Source organism: Periophthalmus magnuspinnatus, chromosome 24, assembly GCF_009829125.3.
Source record: "Periophthalmus magnuspinnatus isolate fPerMag1 chromosome 24, fPerMag1.2.pri, whole genome shotgun sequence".
NCBI lineage: Eukaryota > Metazoa > Chordata > Actinopteri > Gobiiformes > Gobiidae > Periophthalmus > Periophthalmus magnuspinnatus.
Window position 1 is genome coordinate 3,531,637 of NC_047149.1, and position 22,034 is coordinate 3,553,670.

A 22,034-nucleotide genomic window follows, 5' to 3' on the forward strand; every position below is an offset into this window, starting at 1 on the left:
AAAGTCCCTGACGACATAACTCCACGGATCATTCAGGTGCTCAAACTCCTCCACCACATTAAGGTGGTGGTTGAGGGAGGGGCCAAAAGCATGTATCCTTTAAATGTTAGATTAAACAGAACTCAATATTTTAGAGGTTTTATTGAGAAACATAAACAAAAAGATCACAAGGAGTCCTCCTGAAGTCCTCCTCCATGGTCTCACAGGAAGCAGGAAGTGATGTCATCATATCAGAGGGAGCAGGAAGTGACGTGATGATGTCAGAGGGTGTAGGGGGCGGAGGTGATGGAGATTCTCTATTTAAAGACACAACACAAACACATTTTAAGGCCTTTCAGTGTCTCATCAGTGTATTATATATTTGTGAGGTTTAAATTTTATTTGACCCTGTAGGAGCTTTGACCCTGTAGGAGCTGCTCTAGTTTGAGTTGGCGCTGGTTCATTTGGGTCATTCTCATTCCCCAGTTTCAGCCAGAGCCGAATTTGCGTCAGACTTGGATCTGCACATGCTCAGATCCTTCTGCACAAACACTTGTCTACAACACACACACAAACTCTATATAATCTGCTATCTGTTTGTTTAAATGTGTTTATTTGAAGGTAAATGTGAGTCCAGCATTGGTGTGAACAGCACATTTAACTGTTAAAAGAGCAGACAAACATAGAGGCCAGCTGTTCTGACTCTAAACCAGGACTAAACCAGGACTTAACCAAGACTAAACCAAGACTAAACCAGAACTAAACCAGAACTAAACCAGAACTAAACCCGGAATAAAGCAGGACCAAACCAAGTCTACATCAGGACTAAGAGTGAACGAACCCATAGAGCAAACAGATGACAGCAGACAAACATGGAGGCTCTGATCTGAGGTTAATATTTCATGTGTTTGTGATTACAGCCAGACGGGATCTGAACAGTGTCTTTATCAAAATAAAACTCATCAAAGTTTATTTACAAACTCTATTTCACTTAAATGAAAAACAACTAAGGTTTAACTGACGCAACATACAACTGTTTCTGGAGTCAACTCATGAACTCAGACTCTCCACTATGGGAGACAGGGCCTTTCAGGCTGCTGCCCCTCGATTGTGGAATGCCCTTCCAGAGTCTCTGAGGGCACCACAAAATGTCGAGGCCTTTAAAAAAGGCCTTAAGACATTCTTCTTTTAAAAGTCTTATTAAGTTTTATGACTTTTAATAGTACTACTACTATTAACTATTTATTGTTTGTGAATGTAAATTGTAATGTCTTTTTATACTTATTGCCTTTTCTGATTTGTAGTGTTTTTGTATGTTGTTTTTTTTGTGTTTTTTTTCTGTGTCTGTAGCACTCTGAGATTTCTTTGAAATGTAAAGTGCAATACAAATAAAATGTATTATTATTATTATTATTATTATTATTATTATTATTAAAATAAAAGGCAAGCTAAAGAGTAGTATGACTGATGCAGATTCGGCACATGACTCAAACTGGAGATGATGGTCTCATCCCTTTTTAATCACATACTGTTTCCTGGTCCTGGAGTATGACATCATAATTTGGTATCCAATAAATGCGAAACTCCCCCAAACATAAACTACGACTGTGTCCGAATGTCAAACCTGCTGGTGCTGTGTGACTGGTCAGAGCGTGTAGTGCGTGCTGCGCTCAGAATGGCTGGTGGAGGACAGACGTCTCTGTGGGCGGAGTTTGTGCAGGACACTGTAGAAGCGTGTCCTGAATGGGGCGCTGTTAAAGCCGTACAGCAGTGGGTTCAGCACACAGTGAAGAAGAGCCATGGTCTGGGTGAGCGCCAGGGCCATCTCCAGGCGGTCCACAAACTGGAGGTGAGAGGTCAGAAGGGAGAGAGGCAATATGATCTGAAAATGTGTGTTTCTGCAGAAAAGATTTAATTTGGCTCAATTTTGGGTCAGTTAGAAAATTCAAGATTTTGTGACTTATTTCTTGTTTTGTCAAATGGAGCTCCACAGCCCCGCCCACTTCCAACTCCCACCCAGTACGGTTCTGAAAGTACATTTCCATTTATTTTTCCCATAGACTTTTCAAACATTCAGATATTGCGAGTTCAAAGGCATCGCGGAGGCTAAGCAGCTACGTGCTAACCAGTTGTTTTAAGTCCAAAAAGCTCATTTAAAACACAAAATTCTGAAATCTTTGAATAACTCTGCAGTTTACAAAGGTTGTAATAAAAGTGCAGGTCTTGTGTCTTTAGTTCCATGTCACTGTTCAGCCCAGAGCTTTTAATATTCTTTTTTTTTTCTTTTTTTTTTCGTCAAGTCTATGAGAAAAATGAATGAGAATTTACTTTAACCAGAGGGGGGCGCTCACTGTTGAGCTCCAAAACATTCACTTCAAATTATAAATCAGACAGTTACTCAAATAGTCTCCCCCAAATACTTTTATTCTTATTAACGTAAATTTCGGACCATAGAGCGCACCTGAATATAAGCCGCACCAGCTAAATTTTAGAAGATAATACATTTTGTACATATATAAGCCACACTCGAATATAAGCCTCATGTTGCAAATATGTTGTAACATGAGATATTTACACAGAAATACGGTACAGGGAGGATTTTTAGAGTTTTAATTTAAGACACGTTTTTTTGTTTTGTTTTGTTTTTTTCAAACTATGCCTGAAAAAACGGCACAAACACAACATCAACACGGGATGAACATATCTGCATGTTTAGAAAATAAAACAGCACCAACACGGGCCATCTGCTTTTATTTCATCTGAAAGCTCTTGTCGCTTTTTTGTCTTTTTACATTTACTAAGTTCTTCATGTGTTTTCCATGATGAGTGTGTGTGTGTGTGTGTGTGTGTGTGTGTGTGTGTGTGTGTGTGTGTGTGTGTGTGTGTGTGCATGATGCGCAAGATGGCAGCTCACAATCAAAACTGTTTTATTCTTCAGCGCAAAATCTTTCCCCATGTCTGTCTCACTGTTGCATTTACTGCTGCAGAGTGCCCCCCGGTGGCCGTTAGCCAGTAATAATCTATAAATTAGCCGCACCGTTGTATAAGCCGCAGGATTCAAAGCGTGGGAGAAATGTAGAAGCTTATAGTCCGAAATTTACGGTACCCTGCTGCTGATACAGCACACACACAGTCTAATGGTGTCACAGTTAGTCAGTGCACCCTCTCACCTCACAGTCTCTGGTTTGGAACTGCAGCAGTGTGTGCCACAGCAGCACGACGTTAAAGGGGGCGTGGCATAAGACGAACACCAGCGCCACCAACAGAACCAGGCGGACGGCGCGCTCTCTCCTGAAGCCCCGCCCCTTGCCACTCAGGTGCCGCCCCCTCAGAAGCGTCACCACAATGGAGCCATAACAAAAGCACATAACGAGGAGCGGAATCACAAACCCCACCGCTATCTGCATCACCGGCAACATAATTTTTACCAAGCGTGCCATTTCGCTGTTAGGAAAGCGCAGGGCGCACACCAGAGGGGCGGGATCATAAGAGGAGGAGTCACGGAGGGAGGAAGGAGTGGGCTGAGGAGAGACACAGGCATAATTAATATAATACTGTTTTTAAGGAAGGGGTATTTTACTTAATTAATTGTAATTAACTGTAACACAACATATTCAGATCACCATGTTTCCTTTTATTGTTTTGAAGGTACTACATTCGCCCAGAACAACGTTGATATGCATCATGTTTTTGTATGTTTATGTAGAATTATTGTGTGGGAGCACGGGTGATATAGGATTGTGGGAGGAGCCTTGTACAGCCTCATACTGCTAACCCTAAAAAGGGTTTGAACGGGAGCGATCGCTAGATTGCTCAAACATGCATGGATGACATCTAAAACCTCTTCATGTTTTTGATGAGGGAACAACGGTAGAACACGAAATATAAAAAACATTGATTTTGCTGTATACCCCCTCTTTAAAGTGAGCTTCAAAGCACACACCAGGGGGTGGTGCCATAGGAGGAGGGGAGCTGAGGAGTCAGAGGAGAGGAAGCAGCGATACCAGTGAGAGGGGGAGGAGTCAGAAGTATGTTAGACTCCAGAGCAAGAATCCTCAAAGGAATCCTCTATCTAATTATAGATCCTATCCTTAATATAATAAATACCTCATTAGAAAATGGCTATGTCCCCAGTCCATCATATATACAGTGATTAAATTGCTTCTGAAAAAAATAATCTTGAACCTGATCTTTTAGCCAACTATAGACCCATCTCTAATCTTCCCTTTGTTTCAAAAACTCTTGAAAAAGTTGTAGTTAAGCAGCTTTTTCGCCACTTACAGTCTAATGATGTAGCTGATTTGAAATGTTTCACTCCTGATTCAGAGCTCACCATACACAGAAACTGCACTATTTGAAGTCACAAATGATTTGTTATTAGCTGCTGACAGTGGACTGGTCTCAGTCCTGGTTCTGTTGGACCTCAGTGCAGCGTTTGACACCATCAACCACAATATTCTGCTGCAGAGGTTAGACTGTGACATAGATGTCAGAGGGGCAGCCCTCGGCTGTTTTAAATTTTACTTCTACTTACTGAGAGGTACCAGATTGTTCATGTAACTCTGAGCTCCCATTTGGGGAGTGCAACTGTTTCAGATGCCCTCCCACTGACCGCCCACTGATGGCTGGACCATAGATGCCCTTCTATGCCCTGGTCCTGTTCGGCGGAGCCGGACCCTCCTCTTCCCTCACCTGGCTGGATGACCCCCACCCACCATGGAGAAGCCTCCCTCTGACCCTTAGGTGAGTGGCTCTGGTTCTACAAATTGAACTCTATCTGCAAATGGATGGACAATAGTCCTGGACACATCTGCAACCTGCTCATTTAGTCCTGGTTTAGTCCTGATTTTGGTTCCTTGTTTTGGTTCTGGTTTAGTCCTGGTTTAGTCCTGGTTAAGTTCTAGTTTAGTCCTAGTTTAGTCCTAGTTTAGTCTTAGTTTAGTCCTGGTTTTATCCTGGTTTAGTCTTAGTTTAGTCCTGGTTTACTCCTGGTTTACTCCTGGTTTACTCCTGGTTTAGTCCTGTTTTAGTCCTGGTTTAGTTCTAGTTTAGTCCTAGTTTAGTCCTAGTTTAGTCCTGGTTTTATCCTGGTTTAGTCAATGGGAGTGGATCGCTCCTTCACTGTGGGTCTACTCAAAGTTTCTCTTTTTCCCACTGAGTTTTTTTAGTTTTTCTTTGCTGAGAAGGAGGGTCAGGGGGTGCTCTGGGACACTTCTCCATTTGCTTGTTTTCTGTTGATTCATTTGTTTGTCTGTTTCTGTTTCATTGTTGATTTTCTAACTTTCTGTTTGTTAAATCAATTCTCATGTCTCAAAATTGAGGGAGGAGTGATAAGAGTGACAGGTGGGAGGGGAGGAGTCAGAGGGGGAGGAGTTAGAGGGACAAGGGTCAGAGGAGGAGGAGTCAGACAGAGATGGGGAGGAGTCAGAGGGGATAGTTTGGTTCAAATTAGCAGTATCTCTCACCTGATCCCCGGTCATGTTATAGTCAGTGTCCTCATCCTGGTTTATGTCCAGAGCCAGAACCATAGTGAGGTTAAACCCACCCCCTGACTCCAGGTCCTGATGCCCCATCCACATGTGGTGCTGGGGCAGGTAGCGCTCGTAGAAGATGAAGTTGGGCAGACTGAGCAGTATTGCAAAAAACCACACGAAGGCGCAGAGGAGAAGGCGAGGCATCTGCGAGCGTGCACGGAGCCGTCTGCGAGCGTGCACGACGGCTGCGTAACGGTCTGCACTCACCGCCGCTAGCAGCAGGGCGGCGCTGTAGAGGCTCACGCTGTACCCACCCCTCAGCACCTTACACCCTGCCCCCCCATCTGACCATGCCCCCAAATCCATCACCACCAAACCCGGCAAGACCAGGACTATAACCAGATCAGCCAGGGCCAGGTGCAGGAGCAGCACCTGCAAGAGACAAAAGGGCTGTGAGGACCAGAGTAGGACTAAACCTAAACCAGATCTAATCCAGGACTAGAGTAGGACTAAACCTAAACCAGATCTAAACCAGGACTACACCAGGACTAGAGCAGGACTGAACCAAGATGGAACCAGGAGTAAACCAGGACTAGACTAGGACTAAAACAAGACTAAACCAGGACTAAACCTGGTTTAAACCATGATTAGAGCAAGCTTAGAGCAGGACTAAACTAGGTCTAACTAGGACTGAAGTATGAGTAAAGCAGGACTCACACAGGATTGAACCAGGACTGAACCAGGTCAAACCAAGACTAAACCAGGACAAGAGCAGGAGTAAAACAGGACCTAAAACAGGATTAAAGCAGGACTAAACTAGATCTAACCAGGACGAAAGCAGGACTAATGCAGGACTAGAGCAGGACTAAAGCGGGACTGAACTAGATTTGTCAGGGCCAGGTGCAGGAGCAGCACCTGCAAGGGACAAGAGGTCTGTCAAGGTCTGACCCTTGCAGGATGAGGTGAAGGTAAAGGGGACTGTTTCCCCGGGGCCCATGGCACAGAGGGGCCTCAGAGCCATGTTTTTATACTTTTATATATTGTAGTTGCGCTCAAACGCTTCTATATAAACACGCTCTATACAAACACACTTTATACAAACACACTCTATACAAACACGCTCTATACCAACACGCTCTATACAAACACGCTCTATACAAACACGCTCTATACAAACACGCTCTATACAAACACGCTCTATACAAACACGCTCTATACAAACACGCTTTATACAAACACGCTCTATACAAACACTCTACATACAAACACATGAGGGGTCTGACTGGCGTCTTTTCTTAAGTTCAAATTTAAGGGCTAAGAATTATGCCATTTTAAGACTTAGTTCTCTGCTCCTCTCTGGCTCTGCTCCTCTCTGGCTCTGCTCCTCTCTGGCTCTGCTCCTCTCTGGCTCTGCTCCTCTCTGGCTCTGCTCCTCTCTGGCTCTCCTCCACAACTAAACCAGGATTAAACTAGGATAGAAAAAGGTCTAAACCAGGACTAGTGCAGGACTAGTGCAGGACTAGTGCAGGACTAGTGCAGGACTAGTGCAGGACTAGTGCAGGACTAGTGCAGGACTAGTGCAGGACAGAAACCAATACTAGACGAGGACTAGACGAGGACTAGACGAGGACTAGACGAGGACTAGACGAGGACTAGACGAGGACTAGAGCAGGACTAGAGCAGGACTAGAGCAGGACTAGAGCAGGACTAGAGCACAACTAAACCAGGATTAAACTAGGATAGAAAAAGGACGAGTGCAGGACGAGTGCAGGACGAATGCAGGACGAGTGCAGGACGAGTGCAGGACGAGAGCAGGACGAGAGCAGGACGAGAGCAGGACGAGAGCAGGACGAGAGCAGGACGAGAGCAGGACGAGAGCAGGACTAAACTAGGATAGTGCAGGACGAGTGCAGGACGAGTGCAGGACGAGTGCAGGACTAGAGCAGGACTAGAGCAGGACTAGAGCAGGACTAAACTAGGATAGAAAAAGGTCGACTGCAGGACGAGTGCAGGACGAGTGCAGGACGAGTGCAGGACGAGTGCAGGACGAGTGCAGGACGAGTGCAGGACTAGAGCAGGACTAGAGCAGGACTAGAGCAGGACTAGAGCAGGACTAGAGCAGTACCTGGGTGATGGAGGGTTTGGGGGCGCAGCAGAGGGGGAGGAGCATGAGGCAGTTCCCAATCAGTCCCAGGACACAGATCACCGAGTGCACATACGGACCCAGCATCAGGGCCAAGCTCCGGTTCTGGACAGTTTCACACGGTCCCTCAAACGAGCCGTTATAGTAGTCAAGGTAATCATATTCGGGGTCTAGAGAGTCCAGAGTCAGGTTCAGGGTCCCGCCCAGGTCCATGGAGGGCATCTGAGGATCACAGACGCTTAGGGATTAAACCAGAACTAAACCAGGATGTTTTTATTTATATATATATATATATATATATATATATACATATATATATATATATATATACATACACACACATATATATATATATATATATATATATATATATACATATATGTGTGTGTGTGTGTATACACACTCGTGTCAGGACAATAAACAAAAACTAAAAGTATATCTGTGTGTATTATATATATATATATATATATATATATATATATATATATATATAATATACATATAATATATATATATATATACATACACACACACACGCATATATATACATATATGTGTATGTATGTATATGTATGTGCTAAATATATAGTTAAAAACAACAGAACACAAATATGTAATTTATACAACAGAACAACATTAATATGTGATCTATGATGTAAAATAAAGCTGATGTGAGGACTGAAGAGTGCAGAGTGCCTTTATAGGCTCAGAAACCTTCCTGTGGTCACAAAATGCTTTGATTTCAGTGTGATTTTACTGAACAGACTCACTACCAGCAGCAGCTCTAAACGCTGCCACTTGGGACAGGGGCTGGCATTCCTGCATCAGCACCGCCCTGTCGGCTTTGGGCTGTCCTGGGTGATAAAGGGCCACATCTGTGGGATGGGGTCTAGACCTGGTTCAGTCCTGGTTTAGACTGAAACAGTCTGGCTCTGGTTGATACCTAGTTTAGACCCCATTTTATACCACGTTTAGGTCTGGTGTAGTCCCCGGTGGTTGTGGTCTGACCCAGTTAGTATATGATTACATACATGATGAATATGAAGTACTGAATACTGCAAGAGTACATGCACCAAACCAGGTCACTGCAAAGAGCAGGAACCTCAACCTGCGGGGCCGGGTCTAGACCCAGGTCTAAACCAGGTCTAAACCAGGTCTAGAACTGGTGTTAGTGGTTTAGATCGGGTAAAAGATAAGATAAAGGCGCACTATGTAACATTTCTGGTGAGGAGGTTCTGCTTCTCTCCATGGAGATGTTAAAGCCTTTGGAATCTTCCACAGTATGAAACATGAACATTTCACCTGAACATTTAATACAAAACTACAACTCCGTGAGCTCACCTCTCCACAGACCTGACCTGTCTCAATTAATGCCATGCTATGAAACATAGACAAAGAAATATCATCTCTATGGAGACGAGCAGGTGGCAGAACCTCCACTATAAGCTGCATAAGTAGTTTAAAAATAAGATCAGATATACCAAGTAGTAGCAGTTGTAGTAGTAGTAGTAGCAGCAGTAGTACTACAGTGAGGAGACCTTTAAAGACAATCAAATCGTCACTGACGACAAAAGCAGAAATGTGAAGTTCCTCTCAGGGACTTCCTCAGAACCAGAACTAAACCAGAACTGAACCAAAACTCAATCAGGACTGAACCAGAACTGAACCAGAACTGAACCAGGTCTGAACCAGGTTTAACAACTACAAGCAATGTCTCTGCTAGTCTTTTTTATAAACCCATTAAACAGTCCCTGGGGAAAACTAAGTCTGAACTAGGTCTGAACCAGGACTAAACTATGACTACACCAGGACTATACCAGGACTAAACCTGGACTAAACCAGGATTAAACCAGGATTAAACCAGGACTAAACCAGGAATAAACCAGGCCTGGTTTAGACCTGGTTCTGAGCAGAATAAACAGTCACTCACCTTCAGTCGTCGTTCAGAAGTCGAATGACACGGTAGAGGTAGTTTCCTCTCACACCCACACGATGATGTCACAAATACAGAACAGATTCAAATGTGTAATATTTCACTGAAACAGAACTTTAAAAAATCCACAATCAAATATAAACAGCTCTAGAGTCAACGTGTCACATTTAAACATAGCTCTATAGAGACGACATGTTGAATTTAAACAGAGCTCTAGAGTCAACGTGTCACATTCGAACAGAGCTCTAGAGTTGACCACATCACATTTAAACAGGTCTAGAGTCAACGCTTCTCATTTAAACAGAGCTCTAAAGTCGACGTGTTACATTTAAAAAGCTCTAGAGTCAACGTGTCACATTTAAACAGGGCTCTAGAATTGACCGGGTAACATTTAATCAGCTCTAGAGTCAACATGTTACATTTAAAGAGGGCTCTAGAGACAACATGTTGAATTTAAACAGACCTCTAGAGTCGACGTGTCACATTTAAAGAGGGCTCTAGAATTGACCGTGTAACATTTAAACAGCTCTAGAGTCGACCGCGTCACATTTAAACAGAGCTCTAGAGTCGACTGTGTTACATTTAATCAAAGCTCTAGAGTTGACCACATCACATTTAAACAGCTCTAGAGTTGACTGTGTTACATTTAAACAGATCTCTAGAGACGACCGCGTCACATTTTACCAATCTAAATTGAGAATTACGAATTTTACTGATTATTTCACCAAAAACTTAAAAAAATATGTTTTTCAATCTGTTCTCTTTGTAGCAGGCCCAGTCTGAACCTCATCTGATGACATCATGAGGTGTAACACCTCCACGTTTAAAACTGTACTTGTATAAAAGACTTTGATTATGTGACTTCTGGATGAATCTAAATATACATTTAAACATAAACATGATACAGAATGAACAAGATTAAACTCAGACAAAACCTTTGAAACCCTCAGACATTTTATTATAAATAAAAAAAATTAATACAAACACCCACATACATTGTATTTACACTCAGACAGTCCAGTCCTGGTCCAGTCCAGGTTCTGACCCAGGTTTAGACCTGGTCTATGGGACTTCCTCCATGTAGTCTGCTGTGTGGCTGAGTTGAGACACACTCAGGTCCTGCGTCATTTCATCAAACTGAAAAACACAAAATAAAACATGACCAAACATGATGCATGTCTCGTGAGGCAAATAACTATTTGAACACCCTGTGATTTTGCAAGTTCTCCCACTTAGAAATCATGGAGGGGTCTGAAATGTTCATCTTAGGTGCATGTCCACTGTGGAGAGACATAATCTAAAAATAAAATCTGGAAATCACATTGTATGATTTTTGTAATAATTTGTATGTTACTGCTGCAAATAAGTATTTGGCTATAGGGCATTTGCCAAGCAGCTTGGTGAAAAAAGATCCACTGTTGGAGCAATTATTAGAAAATGGAAGAAGCTAAACAGCTGTCAGTCTCCCTCAGACTGGGGCTCCATGCAAGATCTCACCTCGTGGGGTCTCAGTGATCCTAAGAAAGGTGACTAATCAACCCAGAACTACACGGGAACAGCTGGTCAATGACCTGAAAAGAGCTGGGACCACCGTTTCCAAGGTTACTGTTAGTAATACACTAAGACGTCATGGTTTAAAATCATACATGGCATGGAAGGTTCCCCTGCTTAAACCAGCACATGTCCAGGCCTGTCTTAAATTTGACAATGACCATTTGGATGATCCAGAGGAGTCATGGGAGAAAGTCATGTGGTCAGATAAGACCAGAATAGAACTTTTTGGTCTTAATTCCACTCTCCGTGTTTGGAGGAAGAAGAATGATGAGTACCATCCAAAGAACACCATCCCTACTGTGAAGCATGGGGGTGGAAACATCATGCTTTGAGGGTGTTTTTCTGCACATGGGACAGGACGACTGCACTGTATTAAGGAGAAGATGACCGGGGCCATGTATTGCAAGATTTTGGGGAACAACCTCCTTCCCTCAGTTAGAGCATTGAAGATGGGTCGTGGCTGGGTCTTCCAACATGACAATGACCCGAAGCACACAGCCAGGATAACAAAGGCTCCTGACTGATCTAGAGAAGATCTGTGTGGAGGAGTGGGCCAAAATCCCTCTTGCAGTGTGTGCAAACCTGCTGAAACACTACAGGAAACGTTTGACCTCTGTAATTGCAAACAAAGGCTACTGTACCAAATATTAACATTGATTTTCTCAGGTGTTCAAATACTTATTTGCAGCAGTAACATACAAATAAATTATTTTTAAAAAATCATACAATGTGATTTCCAGATTTTTTTTTTGATTATGTCTCTCACAGTGGACATGGACCTGAGATGAACATTTCAGACCCCTCCATGATTTCTAAGTGGGAGAACTTGCAAAATCACAGGGTGTTCAAATACTTTGCCCCACTGTATGTTTCAATGCACCATAAGAGTTCAGTTCCATGTTTATTTACGTCTTAATTTAGACCTCCTGACTGAGGTGAATGTTTGACTTGTTTTGTACTCATCTCTATGCACAATCGAAAACACATATGTGAAGGCCCCATTTACCCTCATCTTTCTCTCTGACAAACTGATTTCATACACACATGAGCAGCTTAAGGGAAAAAGCCAGACAGACGAGAAGGAAATGTTTACTGAGATGTGGAGACCTTAAATGAAAAAAAAAAGCTTCTGAGACAAATACAGTTGAAGCCAGAAGTTTACACACACTATATAAATATGGGCTCAGACTAAACGTTTCCTGTTTTAGGTCAATTAGGATTATCAACATTATTTCCATTTATGTTATTTGCTAAATGCTAGAATAATGAGAGAAAGATTTTTTTCAAAGTCAGAAGTTTACATACATTTCATTAGTATTTGGTACCATTGCCTTTAAACTGTATGACTTGGGTCAAAGTTTTGGATATCCTTCCACAAGCTTCTCACAACAGTTGGCCCATTCCTCCAGACAGAACTGGTGTAAATGAGCCAAGTTTGTGGGCCGCCTTACTCGCACATGCCTTTGCAGGTCTGTCCATACATTTTCAATAGGATTGAGATCACGGCTTTCTGATGGTCACTCCAAAACACTGACTTTGTTATCCTTAAGCCACTTTGTAACCAGTTTGGCAGTATGCTTCGGTCATTGGAAGGCCCACTTGTGCTCAAGCTTCAACTTCCTGGCTGATGTCTTGAGATGTTCCTTCAGCATTTCCACATAATGTTCTCTTCATGATGCTATCAATTTTGTGAAGTTGTGAAGTGCACCAGTCCCTCCTGCAGGAAAACAACCCCAAAATATGATGTTGCCACGCCCGTATGTCACAGTTGGGATGGTGTTCTCAGGCCTGCAAGCTTCCCCCATTTTTCTTCAATTGTAAAGATGCTCATTATGTTGAAACAGTTCAATTTTAGTTTTGTCAGACCACAGGACATGTGTCCAAAAATTAAGTTCTTTGTCCCTGTGTGCATTTGCAAACTGTAATCTGGCTTTTTTATGTTTCTTTTGGAGTAATGTCTTTTTCCTGCAGTGTGTCCTTTCAGCTCATTTCAGTACAGTCCTCGTTTCACTGTGGATAATGACACACTCTTAGCAGCTTCAGCAGCATCTTCACAAGTATATTTTGTGTTGCCTTGGTGATGTGCAAAAGCCACTGTTATTCTAATGGGAGTAATCTCAAAAAGTACCAGGGGCAACACTGGAACACAGCCTCAGAATTTAGCAGCGTTAGACATAGATTTTTTTTTTTTTCACCTTGTCGCTGGGTTCTGGTCCCTCAATGGAAACCTCTTCGATCTCTTCCCCAATGCTCAGCTCACTGTGAGGAGAGAGAGTTATACAGGAGAAGAAAAAAGGCAGTGAAAGAGAAAGAAAGAGAGAAACAGGAGGAAAAGATCAAGAGAGGGGGAGGAGGAGAGACAGAGGAAAAATAGAGAGGGAGAGGGTGAGAGAGAGAAGGAGTCAGAGGAGGAGCAGAGAGAGAATTATAGTAGAGAAAGAGGAGGAGAAGGAGAAAGAGAATTTTAGAGTGAGAGAATTATAGAGAAGGAGGAGAGAAAAAGTTATATAGGAGAGAGAGAGAGCCAAGAAGAGGAGGAGGAAAAAGAAAGAGGGGGAGGAGGAGGAGAGAAAGAAAGTGAGAGAGAGAGAGAGAGAGAGAAGAGGAGGAGGGGGGAAAAAAGATGGAGAGGAGTAGAGAAAAAGTATTACAGAGGAGAGAGAGCAGAAGTAGGATAAGGAGTAGAGAGACAGAAAGGAGGAAGAGGAGAGAGAGTTATAGAGGAGGAGACAGAGTTATATAGGAGGAAGAGAGAGAAAGTTATAGAGGAGAGAGTTATGAAGGAAGAGAGAGAGTTATAAAGGAAGAGAGAGAGTTATAGAGGAAGAGAGAGGGGGGGGGGGGGCTGACCTGTTAAAGTCGTCGTCGTACTCCACATCTTCATCTGGGAAAACAAAAAATTCTGTTACAGTTGGTCTTGGGACCAGTAGTCCCCGACCCAATCCCCGGTCCCATCCCCTACCTAAACGATGAGACCCACTTCGGCCGCTCAGGGGCCTTGAGTCCTTTGGTCCTTTGGCTTTTGAAGCTCCTGAAAAAAACAGAACAAGATCAAAATCAGGACTAAACCAGGACTAAACTAGGACTAAACTAGGACTAAACTAGGACTAAACTAGGACTAAACTAGGACTAAACTAGGACTAAACTAGGACTAAACTAGGACTAACCTGTGTGGCTTGGTTCTGAGGAGCTGCTTCGTCCCAGAGACAGTGATGGGATGGGACTCTCTGGTTTCCTGTAAAAGATTAAAACTGTATCAGAACCAGACCAGGTCCCAGACCAGGACCCAGACCTCAACGAACTTCGACGAAGACCTGGACTGGGACTCAGATAAAAGCACACAGGTGCCTGCTAAATCTGAATAAAAAGAAAAAAACTTAAGAGTTTGGGGGAAAAAAAAGACAAAAGTATCTCACCTGACTTCTGTAGAAGCAGCCAGGATAGACAGACTACAACATGGGAGGAAAGGAGGAGGAGAAGGACGAGAGAGAGCGAGAAAGAGGAGGAGAAAGGAGAGGAGGAGATGAGCAGGAGAGTGAAGGAGAGAGGGATGGAGGAGGAGAGTGGGAAGGGGGGGCAGGAGGAGAGGGCACAGGAGACCAGGAGAGGTTAGCCGCAGAGTGGAGTCTGAATGCAGGAATGTGATAGGACAAGACTCACTCGCTCAGACTTTTGTCCCTCCTCAAAACCAGAACCGGACCAGAATCTTCAGAGCTGAGAGAGACAGAAGGAAAACCAGGAGGAGGACTAGAATAGGACTAGGATCAGAGAAGGACTACAACAGAACCAAAGACTGCCCGAGAACTAGACCAGGACTAGACCAGGACTAGACCAGGACTAGACCAGGACTAGACCAGGACTAGACCAGGACTAGACCAGGACTAGACCAGGACTAGACCAGGACTAGACAAGAACAAGACTAAGAGGTAGGGTGTAAAAGGTAGGATGCTGGGTGTAGGATGTGGAGTGTAGAAGGTATTGTGTATGGTGTGGGAAGTAGGGTGTAAGGTGTAGGCGGTAGAATTTAGGTGGTAGGATGCAGTTGGTAGAATGCAGGTGGTAGGGTGTAGGATGTAGGTGGTAGGGTGTAGGCAGTAGAAGGTAGAGTGTAGGAGTTATTGTGTAGGATGTAGGAGGCAGGGTGTAAGGTGTAGGCGGTAGGATGCAGGGGGTAGGATGCAGGCAGTAGAATGCAAGGCGGTAGTGTGTAGGCAGGAGCATGCAGGCGGTAGGGTGTAAGATGTAGGCAGTAGGTTGTAAGATGTAGGCAGTAGCATGCAGGCAATAGGATGTAGGATGTATGGGGTAGGATGTGGGTGGAAGTCAGTAGGATGCAGGTGGTAGGGTGTAAGATGTAAGCAGTAGGACGCAGGCAGTAGGATGCAGGATGTAGGTGGTAGGTAGTAGGGTGCTACTCACCAGCCGTAAGTCTTTTGAGGAGCAGGGAGAGGATCGTCAAAAAATGAGTCTCCATCGTCCACATGATCCAGGTCCAGGTCCCTTTGAGGGTCTGGGTTTAGGCCAGAGTCCAGACCAGGGTCCCGGGTCAGACCAGGGTCCAGACCTGAGACTCCTTTGGTCTCAAAGCCCTGTGCCACGGATTAGAACAGAGGTCAGAGGTCAGAGTTCAGGTTCAGGGCAGATGTTTGTGGATCAGGACAATGATGAAAATGAGTGTGTGTCTGTGTGTGTGTGTGTGTGTGTGCACATGCAGCTGTATGTGCACGTGCAGCTGTATGTGTGTGTAGCTCTGTGTGTGTGTGTAGCTGTATGTATGTCTGTAGCTGTATGTGCATGTAGCTTTGTATGTGTGCGTGTGTAGCTGTATGTGTGCAGCTATATATTTGTGTGTAGCTGTGCATGTAGCTGTATGTATGTCTGTGTGCATGTAGATGTGTGTGTGTGTGCGCGTGTAGCTGTATGTGTGTGCGTGTAGCTGTGTGTGTGCATAGTATGTGTGCATGTAGCTATATGTTTGCATGTGTGTGTAGCTGTATATGTGTATGTGTGCCTGTAGCTGTATGTGTGTGTGTTTGTGTGTAGCTGTATATGTGTATGTGTGCCTGTAGCTGTATGTGTGTGTGTGCGCGTGTGTGCACCTGTCTGTGTGGAGCAGAGGGTCTCTCCTCTGAATCCTGATCCTGTCCACACGACTCCACCTGAGACACACGCACACCTTTACTGCTATTACTACTGCACCTCATATAATCATACTAATAACAACATCCTCATAATATTAGAACTGCAAGCAGTGATAAAGGGCCCTCGCAATCCCTGCGACCGTGGAAGGACAAGCCACAGTGGGAGAGCTCCATATCAACCTTAGCTTGACATGTTGGAGATAAATGTTTACGGCCCATTGTAACTTTGCAGGGGGCGCTGGAGAGCCATTTTTAAAGATAGAATTTTAATCCACACTCTCATTTTGTCCAGCTCATCAAAATACACATATACTATATTGGGTTTGTGTGAACCCAATGATGTTTGCAAAAGTTACAGGAATTTTTATGCTTTTAAAATGGCCATTTCGCTAAGAATTCATTATGACCACACCCTAAGACTTATGTATATTATTTTAACAACTTTTGACCTCAGATATGTCCTGATGATGTGGCCTCAGTTTGGGGTCCATCAGAAAAAAAACAAGGACAAGTTCATTGAAGTACGAGGTCTAGATTTTGGATGCCTCAAGTTTGACCCAATATTGCCAACATCCTGTGTGGTTTAGGGCGGGGCCATAATGTACTTTTTTGTCTATCTTGACATGCTCTATGTACCTGCCCCTCCCATCTCTTAATGTACTTTAATTTTTCAGAGGGTGTCACTAAGCCAAGCTATGTAACTTAAATTGGAGTTGATCTCTAATTTTGTGCTGATTTTTTTAGCATTTTTTCTTTCTCTCAGGAGTGATTTACTTGGCAGAAAGGAATAATAATAATAATAATAATAATAATAATAATAATAATCTTTTTTTTCTTCAATTTTTGTGCCTAAACAAAAAGTTAGAATAATGGGACTCAAACCATCTTAAAAGATCACTATCACTCACTGAACACATTTCTGATACCATTAACTGTCTATACATTATTATTTACGACTTAATTTTTGCAATTTTCCTCAAAAATGTACAAATACAATAGAGAGGACGAGTCGCTGACTCCCTCTCCTCGCACACTCGCCCTTGGGCCCTAATAACTAAAAGTGTACAATTGTTAGTGACTCACCACAGACGAGCTGAAGGAGAACAGGCTCTGGTACAAAAGCTGGAAGGTCTTCCACTCACACTCTGAGAACACACAGGGACACACAGGGTTACACACTTGCAAGCACACGTATACATATACACACATATACACAAATGTACACACATGTACACACACGGTCAGGGTGCTGGGTTGTTTTAGGGTCAGAAGTGTCAGGAGGGTCAGGAGTGAAAGGGTTATGGGGGGGTCAAAGGTCACAAGATTCCTTAGTGAGATGAGACATGAGACGGGAAAGAGGGCTTTTGCGTGTTTTGAATCACAAAAATGGAACACACACAAAACTGAATACCTTGGCGTCACAATCATAATTTAATAATTTTGTAAGGAACTTTTCTGCACCTGTTTTTAATGTTTTATATGGACTTGTATACTTGTTTGTTTTCTGTTTGTATTGTATTTTTAACATGGTGTCCCCCACAAAGAGTCTAAGTGCTCTCTCTGGGTTCCCCTGATTGACCAAAAAGAACAAAAGAAACAAAGAGTTCTTTAGGGTCAGAGGGGTCAGGGGTCATGACTTACCTGTACTCACAGCTCGATCTCGGAGCTCCTCCAGGACAAACTGCTCCAGGACATGTCTACAACAACATCACCACGAGTTTATATGAGTTTAAAGCACAATACTATATTCATACGAGATTAAAGAATTAAAGACAGGGTGTTTGCCGCTCTGAGTCAGCCCCTCACCCCTCTTTACTCTTCGTGCTAAATCACTCCCCACTCAGAGCACTATTACAATCAGCGTGCATCCCGTTAATGAAACAACTGCACATCACATCAGGTTTGTCAAGAGAGCGAGAGGAGAGAAAGAGTGAGTGGAGAGCGAGAGGAGAGAAAGAGAGTGAGAGGAGAGCGAGAGGAGAGTGAGAAGAGAGAAAGAGTGAGAGGAGAGCGAGAGGAGAGCGAGAAGAGAGAATGAGAGCGAGCAAGAGAAAGCGAGCGAGAGGAGAAAGAGCAAGAAAAGAGAAAGAGAGCGAGAGGAGAAAGAGCAAGAAGAGAGAATGAGAGCGAGAGGAGAGAGAGCAAGAAAAGAGAAAGCGAGCGAGAGGAGAAAGAGCAAGAAAAGAGAAAGAGCGAGAGGAGAAAGAGCAAGAAGAGAGAATGAGAGCGAGAGGAGAGAGAGCAAGAAAAGAGAAAGAGAGCGAGAGGAGAGAGAGTGTAAGAGGAGGGAAAGCGAGGAGAGAGAGAAAGGAGAGAGAGAGGAGAGAAGAGGGAAAGAAGTACAAATGATGCCACCTGTTCATTTTGGGGAAGAGGTCGAAGAAAACCCGTTTGGCGTCATCTTTGTTTATGGAGCCGGCGCCGTCCTGAAGAGCAGGCATGTGAAAAACAAGAAGAAAATGACCCCTCTCTAACTTTGCGTTTATCCATCCCTTCCGTCTTTTCTTCATCATTTTCACCTCTCTCTCTTTCTGTTACTCACTCTGTCGTAGAAGTCAAATCTCCGGCGAACCCACTCCAACTGTTTTTCTGATGGGCCCTAAAAATAGAAGAACAGTTTAGCCCTGGTTTAGCCCTGGTTTAGCCCTGGTTTAGCCCTGGTTTAGCCCTGGTTTAGCCCTGGTTTAGCCCTGGTTTAGCCCTGGTTTAGCCCTGGTTTAGCCCTGGTTTAGCCCTGGTTTAGCCCTGGTTTCATTAAAGTGGAGCTAAACACTAACCCCACTTTAATGCTACTAATCTGTGTATATGGTGTTTTAGGCATTATCTACTGTTCCAGGTCATTTTAGCACAAACTAAATTTGGAGTTTGAAGTGTGGATATCTGTTAGACCAATTACACTGTTCCTTATACCTCCAGCCCCACCCGTCCTCCACTCTCACTCTCCTCTTTAGTCCTCTAGGTCCCACCCAGTTTAGCTGCTCAGTGTGAAGTATGCCATTTTGATGTTTAGTCTCACTTTAAAACCTCCACACTCTGACACATGCTTCATGATGAGATCTCTGTGGTGTGTGGTGCACTGTAAAAACATCCGGCTGCTCCACTTCCTCTCACGAGCATCGTAAATAGGAGCAGGAGAGAGGGGGCGCCACAAGGAGCTGCTCAGGAGGGCTGTGCTGGAGGAGAGGCCTCAGAAGCAGTCTGGTCAATGGCCTCTGGTCTTTACCTGGTCCTTGGTCCAGTCTTTCGTCCGGTCCTTGGTCCGATGCTGGTGGTGTCTCTGGACCAGTTCTAGTAGAAGCGGACTTTTGGGGTTTGGGTTCAGGTCCAGGTCTTTGCACAGGAGGTCTCTGGACTCCAACTGCTTCTGTAAAACACAAACTGAAGCTTGAACACACAGATGAATCCCTCATGTTCAAACAGAATATGAGGCGAGACTCACAGCACTGATCTCAGGCTCAAAAACAGACCGACTGAAGTCCAAGTCAAACACCTGCAGGAAGTCCAGAACCAGAGACGCTACCACACGACCTGAGAGAGAACAGGAGAGAGGTGTGAGAGGAGGAGGAGGACAAGGAGGAGGAGAGGGAGTGTGGAGAACCAGAGAGAACAAGAGAGAACAGGAGAGAATCGGAGAGAACAGGAGAGAGGAGGAGAGAGGAGGGGCTTGTGTATGTGTGTTTGTGTGCATGAGTGCGTGTGTGTGTGTGTATGCTTGTACCGTCTCTGGTGTTCAGACAGTTCTTCAGGTTTTCGTTCACCAGAGGAGCTTTATTCTGAAAGAGCACAGACTTTTACTATGAAAGAGCACAGACTTTTATTGTGAATGAGTAATGATAGTATTAAAGCCACAAGCAGCATCAAACAGCCCTTGTGCGCCGCACTTCGCACTCAGTTGATCTAGCACTCCCTTAGGATGCTGCTAACACTCCACATGTGTTTGTGTTATTGCGTCTCTGGGCTGTCCTTGTCACTAAACAGACAAAGTCAACAGATGGAATAACATCCCAGACATTGCTATGGCAGCAGCGTGCAAAAAACAACTTTGGACCCCCAGACTTTTCTGACGGGGATGACCTGAAGACCTGTCAGTGTGCCAAATTTCATGTTCTTCAATTAAGCTAATCGGGGGTGTAGTAATTTGGCAATGCTTTCGCGCAATGCTTTCATGCAATACCAATGAAGATAAAACATATGCCCTGCAAGGGCTAAGGTGAAATAAAACAATAGACCCTACGCTCTATAAGGGCTAATCAAACAATAGGCCCTACACCCTGTAGGGACTCAGGCCTAAGCAGGATTGAGTTGTAAAGTTCTGACACAAACCTCAAGCTGATCCTGCTCCTCCATCGCCAGAAACACTGCAGCCCTCATCTGCGCCTGGAAAAGAACCAGCAACCAATCAGAACCTGGATCGAGACCTGGATCGAGACCTGGACCGAGACCTGGACCGAGACCTGGACCGAGACCTGGACCGAGACCTGGACCGAGACCTGGACCGAGACCTGGACCGAGACCTGGACCGAGACCATGACCCTCACGTCAACCACTTTATTTGTATTTAAAGGTGCATTGTGTAACTTTTTTGCTGACCTCTGACTTGGCCTGTAATGTGACCTGTTCGTCTCCATATAGATAAACATGTTTAATGATACTGTGGAATATTCGAAGCAAAGAAATGACATTTCCATGGAAACTAACAGAAGGCAGACTCCTCTCCAGAAAAGTTCCACAGTGCACCTTTAATCAGTGTTTGAATCACTTTAATAAAAGTATATATGTAGATACGTTAGCATCAGTTAGCTTCAAATCCGCGGAAAAATAAAGCATTTTAAGTTGTCCAATGTAAATATCTTAATCTTTAAGGAAGAAGTGCTAATTTTAAGTCTCATTATTGTTGTGTAAATGTTTGAACCGCGTTACTCGTGTTTGTTATGTTATTTCAGCACTTTTAGCTTTAGCTCTTCCTTAGCCACCGATTAGCTCCGGTTAGTCCCCGTTAGCTCCAGTTTAGCCCATGAAAGCAGCCCCGGTTTAGCCCCGGTTTAGCCCCGGTTTAGCCCCGGTTTAGCCCCGGTTAGTCCCCGTTAGTCCCCGTTAGCTCCAGTTTAGCCCATGAAAGCAGCTCCGGCTTAGCTCCGGTTTAGCCCCGGTTTAGCCCCGGCATTTCCCACCTTGAGGCGGCTCAGGACGCCGCTGTTCTCCAGGTTCTGGAGCAGCAGGTCCCGTAGCTCTGTGTCGTCCTCCGCCGCGGACATGTCCGAGACTCGAAGGAAGCCGAGACAAACCGAGCCAGAACCGGACCAAATCAAATCCCGGAGACAGAAGACACTTTGAGGGTAGTGTCAGGAGCAGAGGCGACACTAACAGGACCAAAACAAACCTTTTTCGTTTTGTTTTTATGGCGGGTGGTAACCAACATTTAGGTGCATTTGCGCCATCTGCTGTGCGGGAGTGTGGGCCACAGTATTATAGTAGTAAAGAATTATAGTATAGCAGTATTCAAATGAAGCTAAATTATTTTTTCATACTTACAATACAATACTTTCTGAGTATTTTCAAGTTTTTTTGTAAACAAAAAGCAAACAAACACAGCAGACCATAAGTCCCGCTCGACCCTCCAGCACTGCCTTTTCTGTACCCTGACCGAGTCATCATTCCTCCATGGCGCTTTCTTTTAACCTTCATCGAGGCAATGGTGAACATTCAAAACATTCAAAACACTCAAAGTCACAGAGTTCAACAAATCATCAACATTAGAACATGAGGCATTTTCAAAGTGTATCATTTCCATGAACAGTGCACCCGTGTTA

The 22,034-nt window shown here is 44.1% G+C and overlaps 2 protein-coding genes across 3 annotated transcripts; both read right to left on the reverse strand.

Annotated features, from left to right (window-relative positions):
- Positions 1–218: 218 nt before the first annotated feature.
- LOC117393197 (C-C chemokine receptor type 5-like) lies at positions 219–9,535 on the reverse strand. The gene is made up of 6 exons (XM_055232440.1): positions 9,527–9,535; positions 7,579–7,818; positions 5,445–5,885; positions 3,150–3,500; positions 1,604–1,822; positions 219–296 (listed from the first exon to the last, which is right to left on the reverse strand). Exons 2-5 carry the CDS (start codon positions 7,816–7,818, stop codon positions 1,625–1,627), a joined length of 1,230 nt encoding a protein of 409 aa, XP_055088415.1. The 5' UTR covers positions 9,527–9,535; the 3' UTR covers positions 219–296; positions 1,604–1,624.
- A 933-nt stretch (positions 9,536–10,468) lies between these two features.
- On the reverse strand, positions 10,469–21,624 carry cep43 (centrosomal protein 43). Of its 2 annotated transcripts, XM_055232439.1 has the most exons (18): positions 21,396–21,624; positions 20,548–20,601; positions 19,943–19,997; positions 19,664–19,752; positions 19,448–19,588; positions 18,767–18,823; positions 18,580–18,650; positions 17,866–17,921; positions 17,308–17,369; positions 16,183–16,242; positions 15,503–15,672; positions 14,744–14,797; positions 14,500–14,532; positions 14,251–14,318; positions 14,046–14,114; positions 13,934–13,967; positions 13,279–13,342; positions 10,469–10,666 (listed from the first exon to the last, which is right to left on the reverse strand). In XM_055232439.1, exons 1-18 carry the CDS (start codon positions 21,477–21,479, stop codon positions 10,592–10,594), a joined length of 1,296 nt encoding a protein of 431 aa, XP_055088414.1. In that variant the 5' UTR covers positions 21,480–21,624; the 3' UTR covers positions 10,469–10,591. The 2 variants fall into 2 exon arrangements, with proteins under 2 accessions (XP_055088414.1, XP_033846708.1); XM_033990817.2 differs by lacking the exons at positions 14,500–14,532; positions 14,744–14,797.
- Between the last annotated feature and the right edge of the window lie 410 nt (positions 21,625–22,034).